The sequence below is a fragment of the Macrobrachium nipponense genome, chromosome 21 (assembly GCF_015104395.2).
Source record: "Macrobrachium nipponense isolate FS-2020 chromosome 21, ASM1510439v2, whole genome shotgun sequence".
Taxonomy (NCBI): domain Eukaryota; kingdom Metazoa; phylum Arthropoda; class Malacostraca; order Decapoda; family Palaemonidae; genus Macrobrachium; species Macrobrachium nipponense.
The window spans coordinates 33,210,097-33,217,787 of NC_087212.1; the positions used below are offsets into that span (position 1 = coordinate 33,210,097).

The 7,691-nt window shown below is 38.9% G+C and overlaps 1 protein-coding gene across 1 annotated transcript in view; it reads left to right on the forward strand.

The window, feature by feature from the left end:
- Positions 1-7,652, forward strand: part of LOC135197578 (uncharacterized) — a 719,352-nt gene extending 711,700 nt beyond the window's left edge. Inside the window, exon 5 of the mRNA XM_064224624.1 lies at positions 6,907-7,652. Within this exon, the coding sequence (XP_064080694.1) occupies positions 6,907-6,998 (92 nt within the window). The 3' untranslated portion in view covers positions 6,999-7,652. The remainder of the gene's footprint in view (positions 1-6,906) is intronic.
- The last annotated feature ends 39 nt before the right edge of the window (positions 7,653-7,691 follow it).

A 7,691-nucleotide genomic window follows, 5' to 3' on the forward strand; every position in this document is an offset into this window, starting at 1 on the left:
TTCAACAGTCGAAAGTCTCACTCACAATATTCTCGGGATTCTGCAAATCAGTATTCACTTCTTGCGTCCAGGTTGGAGCCTGTGAGAGCTTCCTTTTGAGTGAGAAAATCGTATATCATAAACTTAGAATTGACTAGAAACCAAGTTCAATTTACGAGAACTTCAGAAAATTCTTTAATGGAATACAGAGGTGGATAACTGCCATGAACCATTTATGTATTTCAAATGCGATTTTATGGTCTTCCGTTTAACTAATAAAATTGGAGAGCAAATGGAGGATGTCATTAAATTAAAGTTTGTAGCTTCTAGAACGTCTCATTGTAATAAGAATAACAACGTTTAGCATCTGCGGTACATACCCTCTATTATTGCATAATGATTCGAGCAGTTTTTCAGCTGTGAAATTTTATAGTAGAATTACACCACTGCAAAATTTATTAATACCGAAGTCATAATAACATTTGATTTACCCCACACGCAACCGAAAGTGCATTTTGGCACTGGTCATTGGGTACCACCCACATCTTTGGAAAGTCTTTCTGATCTTTCCCCCTCCCAGCTGCCCCTCCCCCCTCCCTTCCCCAGTATTGTTGCCTAACTTTATGGTGCCATTAAGGAATGAGCGGAACCCAGCAATTGGCAGAACGAAAGTTGTTCGAAAACTGCTTTGTGTTTTTGAGAGCTGTTCGCTTTGTGAGGAATGCTCCGGTCATGGGGCGTGTTTTGAGCGAAACGACACTTATATCTCTGCTAGATGCAACATTATTAATGCGCATTTAAACCTTCAGAATTTTCCTTCAAAGACAGCATTATGCTTGCGTGCTTTTAGCTTAGGAGTGTCTCTCCCGTCGTGTTTTTCAATCCTTTGGGGCCTTCATATATTCAGAATCAATTATGGGACTTTAGCGTCTCGTCCATTCCGATGGAGTATAATTTTTCCGTCGAGTGATAAAGATCAGTGATTTATGCCGCGGAATTGGCGTAGCGACTCTGTCATTACCCGGTGAATGATACATCAATTAAAATAACCGCCCTTGGTAGGAAACTGCTCAACTCCGCTCCGCGACGCCCGCAGTTCTTTGTTAAGATCAAGGTTTGCGCGCACTTATGTTTTTTTTTTTTTTGAGGATAAGGGCATAAAACACAGAGAAACTATTAAGTTTGTGTTATCTGCCCATGCTTTATTTTCAAAATTTGTTTTTTCTAATATTGTTAAAATGTTCTGGGTGGTTAAAGTTAACATTTTGTTTCAGATTGCCGCCGTGAAAAGAGAAAAGGGATGAAAATGGAAATAGTTATTGTGCCACAGAAAATGGGCAACCCGGTTAAACTAGATTACCGTCCTCTCTCTCTCTCTCTCTCTCTCTCTCTCGTGTTGCATAACAACGTGTTAAGCATAAAATGGTTAATGAAATTTGGCTGTAGTTATGTAGGAGACAAACTTTAGTAATAGGCATAACTTGGCAGTTTTGGATTTACATTAGCAGTTATGAATGAAATGAAGAAAAAAATAAGTTTTGCTGAGTAACCTCACTTTGGCCAGGGAGAAATGACACGAGTGTAAAACTTGCCCAATTAGAGTATATCATTGTTGCCGTGATAATGCAGGAGTTTAGGCCAGATTATTTCAGATTTAATATTCACTCATTTTTGCATTTCGTAAGTGAAGTTGGAGGTTGAAAGAGCAGTATGTTTTTTGCTTTGTTTCGTGCACAGACTCAGATGCTTAATAAAAGAAAGTAGAGTATAACAGCAACGAATTTACTGAATTAAATCGGAGAATAATTCGATTCACTGCATAAACAGTACAGCGAGTGCAAGGGGTCGTCAGAGAAAAAAGCCAAATTATGCAAATTGCAAACTGAACACAACATTCGAACACCTGATTGTAAGTATACTTCTAATCTTCTTCCCAGTTGTTTTTATCATTCTTTAAGAAGTGGATATTTTCCATTATGTTTTATCTTTAGTGGTTATCGTAATTTTCATTAGTAAAAGAATCAGAGTTCTCCAGATGTATTTTAAGTAACATTTATTTTTTGCCAGCATTTGCGAATCGTTTCCAAGAAAATCTTTATTATAAAGATTTTCTGTGGTTGTATATCTGTAAATTCTATAATGGTTGTGTCCATTGGTGATTGGCTTTGATTTTCCTCCAGTTTTGTAGCTTTTGTTTCTATTTTCAATATGATTGGCACTGAACCACATTTGTAGGGATAACTTAGTTTTTGATATGGTGTGTTTTCTTATGTATTAGCCTGGATACCAAAGATCAGGGATACTGTGGTTTTTGGCACATGTTACCTATAAGCGTCAGGTAAAGATAGCGTAAATTGAGATTACTGTCTGGAGGCTGCCCTTCTCCACAAGTCCTAGGCTTAGCATTACCTTTTTATCTTCGCGTGAAAATAATGTCCCTACACTCAACCCCTATGTTTACTTTGGTCCTGAGGTAGATACGGCAGTATGTTACCTGCCTCATCAACTCATCATAAATAGATAATAGTGTAGATATGGTAACGTGTGCCTTTTAGGATAAGCGTGATAGTCAACGCATTCGTTAACATTGCCCAAGGCCTACCCCGTGAATCTATAGATGATAGTTTCCACCACCGGGTGCCTCTCTAAATTTAGGACCATTTTTACTGGTTAGAGTTTGAGTGTTGTGCAAATTGAAAAAAACACCGAAATATTAATCAAAAGTCTTACTACACTTAGACATCAGTTTGTATGGTTTGAGAATTCAGGCCTTTGTTGGGATATTTCCTTAAACGAATTTAGACTAATGTTCCAAGGTGATAGGCACAATGGCTGTGATGACTGTGTCATGGTACAGAGTTTGTGGCCTAGCTCAGTGCAGTAGCAGCTGGTACCAGTAGACTTTAAACTAGGACAGCAGTTGGTAATTCCAATTATCTAATAGTTTCCAAGAGATATCATGATGAATTCGGTATAGGTAGGTAGATATATCCTGTTGTACCATCCTTGGGATTTGGAAAAAGGACTGAAACTTGTCAAAGGAGCTCAGTTTGTGTCTGTTATTGTTGGCTTATCTGTGAAATCCCTCCTAATTTTTTCCCTGCACACTTTATCTGTTAGGCAAGGCTAATTTGGTACCTTTGATCTCGGGAATATCTTGAATGGTTGATGCATTTTCAAAAACTAGCGCCCCTTCTGATTCTCAGCATTGTACAGGCCAAAAACACAAACTTTAGGGGACTATAAAACTCATTTGGGTGATTGCTTGAAGTAAAGTTGACCTCTGCTATTTAATGGCATGAGGGAAATTAACCTTTTTTAAAGGTGACACAGTATTTAGATAAACAGCTGTAACAGAGACTAGGACAATTATCCCTGTGTACAACTGCCCAACCCAACAACAACAACCACCTCTAGGATAGTTTCCTTAAAGGACACTTAACCCCGTCATTAAATGCTGTTTGCAGAAAAGAATAACTTTTAAAATCTACCATGATAGTTTTTGGCGTTTAATCTTGCTTTAATCATTTTAGCTGGTCTAGAAAATTAGAATAAGTTGTTTGGCTTTTATTAGGTAAAACAGCGTAAATTAATGATAGTGAATGATCATTTAGCACTCCAAGAATTTGGTATAATTGTGCAAAATATCCAGGGAACAGTCTTGAATGTCCGATTTAGAGAGCAGTGCCATGATCTGCATAAAAAAATCCAGGTTTTCATGTGTTCCAAAAATCGGGATTCTTTTTTCAACAGGTCCAGAGTGATACAGTAAATAAAATCTTGGCCTTCTTGTGTAAGTTTTTGCATGCTAGACGGTTAAAACCAGGGCCGGATTAAGCTGGTGGGAGGCCTGGGACCCACTCTGGTGGGAGGCCCCCTTTCTAACTCCTATTGCATACACTATAAACTATAGTCTAATTACCTAGTAGCCAAAATACAGTTATACTAATATATTAGTAGGACAGTTTTTTTTAGGAAATACTACAATGGGACTATTCTTCTGATGTTATTAATATGCATAAACACAAAATAAAATAAGCATAAGTTGTTCTTACCGTATTTTTTTTACTTTACACATTACAGTTACAATTTACATAAAAATAATAATGTAACTAACACACAATTTAGTAGCTCCTTCTTTCTTATCGAGTTACATGTATAGCCAGGATTACTTTCGACACTTGATTCTTTTTTATTGCAAATTCACTGATGATTTCGTTGAAGTCCAGTTCACGCAATATATCTGACTCGAGGCTCATTATAGTCAGATTTACCAGACGTTTCTGTTTCATGGATGTCCGTAATCTGTTTTCAATTAATTTTAGCTTTGAGAAAGAGCGCTTCCCACTGCAGTTTGACACCGTCAAAACAAGGTATATTCGTAGAGCTATCTCTATGTTTGGGGAAGTGTACGTCCTGCACATCCTTGTCCAATATAAGTCTATACAGGAAAAATTCAGTGCTGATATCTGTTGGCTCCTCATCTGTGAATATATTAGCAAATGTTACAAACTGGCACTGTTCCTCCTTAAATGTAATATCCAAGTCATCTGGATATGCCCTGACGAGTTGCTCTGCTATGTCGTGAAGTTCGTCTGAAGAAAGCTTTTGCAGATGTCTAAAAAAAACTAAATTTACTTTATATCTGTTTGTATGCTTCCAGACATTGGTTGAGAGAAGAGATAAACTGATCAGTGACAGGCAAGAAAGTTTGTGTTCTGTATTTTTCAGAAGGGCCGAGTTGTACTTTTTTGCAAGTCCATAGTCCAATGGGGTAAGACGCACATTGCGGCGCTTCTGCCGCGATTCTGTCTGCTTATAGTATGCTGAACCAGACTGAGACAGCTGTTCACCTTCTTTTTCATAAGTGTGGAAGGAGTCATGCTTTGATGCAACATAGTCTTTCAAGCAAACCGGTGATGCCACAGCAGTATTTAGATAAAGTTTTGCGTATTGTAGAGTTTTATTAGTTGAATCTGTTCTTTGAAGAATATCATTCCAGAAGGTGGTGTAAATTCCCGATTCACGCTGATTCATCTGTTTTAACAGTACCTCTGCTTCTCAGCGTACACACCTTTTTTCTTCAATGTCATCAACAATATGTTTCAGTACCCCCTTAATCTGCTCATAAGCATGCTTAAGTGCCTGATTACAATACTAACCTTATTAAATTAAAATGTATTGTTTTTGTTGGTGGGAGGCCCCCTCTTGGTGGGTGGCCCGGGGCCCAGGCCCCTGCCCCCCACACTCCCCCCCCCCTTAAATCCGGCCCTAGTTAAAACCTATTCTTTTGCGTTTAGAGGTAAATATCTTAAGTGAGACGAACATTGTCGCTGACGTCTTAAGTTATTTTAAGTGATGAACTGGTGGCAAATTTGCGCGCTTTCCTTCATCAATGAGAACACAGGCCTCGGAAATTATTTTCTGCATAGTTTCTTTTGTATTAATAGCTTGCATTTTTATCTCGTGGATAGTTTCAGCTGTTTTAATTTTTGTTTCATCTGGTGCCTGGGTGTGATTATGAAGTCGGCCATACTCAAATGACACAACGCCATTTGCTCATTCTTTTCGTTTAACAAATCCACCATAAAGTAGTCTGCCTTTTCCTTTGTCTCACACTATAAATTCTATAATGCTTGAACGGGTTACAATCTTTTCTCTAATGCTAAAGAATTATAACAGACAAAACCTAAATGAATTTCAAGAGACAAAACACTTATATATTTTTAGGAAATGTATTTAGAAGCAATTAAAGTGTACTAACTGTTGTTGTTAAGTTGTTGTAATCGTTAAAATTAAATTAATTCAAAAGAAATTAATAGCCTAACGATTGTTAAGCTGTAATAAGTAATATGGCACTTTTTGACATTTTACGAAAAAAATATTTAAAATTTTATAAATCCTTTTCTCCAAACAACATAATACCGGGGGTGAGGGAGGCGGTAATTGTCCGAGGGAGCAGTTGTCCTGATACCGTTGTGACCATGACTATTGGGGATGTAACCTCACATCTCATCAAGGATCTGATTTAGTATAATTTTCCTTTGCAACAGATTTCTTTAGCCTTCTGAAATTGTATAATATTCCTTTGCAACAGATTTTTTTAGCTTTCTAGAATTGTATAATTTCCCTTTGCAACAGATTTCTTTAGTCTTCTGGAACTGTATAATATTCCTTTCCAACAGATTTCTTTAGCCTTCTGAAATTGTATATTCCTTTGCAACAGATTTCTTTAGCCTTCTGAAATTGTATAATATTCCTTTGCAACAGATTTCTTTAGCCTTCTGAAATTGTATAATATTCCTTTGCAACAGATTTCTTTAGCCTTCTGAAATTGTATAATATTCCTTTGCAACAGATTTCGTTAGCCTTCTGAAATTGTAATATTCCTTTGCAACAGATTTCTTTAGCCTTCTGAAATTGTATAATATTCCTTTGCAACAGATTTCGTTAGCCTTCTGGAATTGTATAATATTCCTTTCTAACAGATTTCGTCAGTCTTCTGGAAATGTATAATTTTCCTTTGCAACAGATTTCTTTAGCCTTCTGGAACTTTTGCCTCTTTAGCCTTCTGCCACTGTTGCTGCTTCCAGTGGGGAAGAAATGGTAACTGAGGCAAGAGGACTTGTATTTAGGTGATTAAGCACATGCAATTAGAAGATTTTAAGCCTTATTCTGCATACTGTAAAGTATAATGAAAAGCACACGGAAGGGAAAGTTGTACGAGGTTTAGAAACTTCCTTTTATGAAGAATTTGATAATTCGAGATTTTTTATTTTCTGTGTCCTCTAAATGTCAAGGTGATACTTAATCGAACCTGAAAGAAACAAACGATCAATTATGGGAAGACACACGATAGAGAGATAAATGTTATTGGTGCTTAGCTCTGGACAATTATCTTGTGCACTGAACATTGTTATTTTACAGGTGAATGTGAGGTGAAGTTGCAATCTACAGCGCATAGGGGCATACCAGCTTTCGAAGAAATTGCAGTCGACAAAGCACTTTGTCCTTCCTAGAAGTCGCACCCACACGGCACCCTATACTGCCTAGAAGTTGCAGCCCACAGGGCAACCTATCCTGCCCTGGAAGTCGCACCCACAGGGCGCCCTATCCAGTCTAGGAGTCGTAGACTACAGGGTGCCCTTATCCTGCCAGGAAGTCTCGTCATACAGGATGCCTTATCCTACCTGGAAGTCGCAACCCACAGGGCTCCCTATCCTACATGGAAGTTGCAGCTCACTGGGCGCCCTACCCAGCCAAGAAGTCTTAGACCACAGGGCGCCCTGATCCTGCCTGGAATTCTCAGCATTCAGGGTGCCCTATCCTACCTGTAATTTGTAGCCCATAGGGCGCCCTGTCCTACCTGGAAGTTGTGGCCCGTAGGGCACCCTATCCTACATGGAAGTTGCAGCTCGCTCTATCCAGCCTAGAAGTTGCAGCTCACAGGGCACCTTATCCTGCCTGGAAGTCTCGGCATAAAGGTCGCCTTATCTTACCTGGAAGCTGTAGCCCACAGGGCGCCCTATCCTACATAGAAGGTGCAGCTCACAAAGCACCTTACCCTGCCTGGAAGTCTCAGCATACAGGGCGCCCTATCCAGCCTAGAAATCGTAGACCACAGGACGCCCTTATCCTTGCTGGAATTCTCATCATACAGGGAGCACTCTCCTACCTGAAGTTGTAGCTCGCAGGATACCCTTATCCTGCCT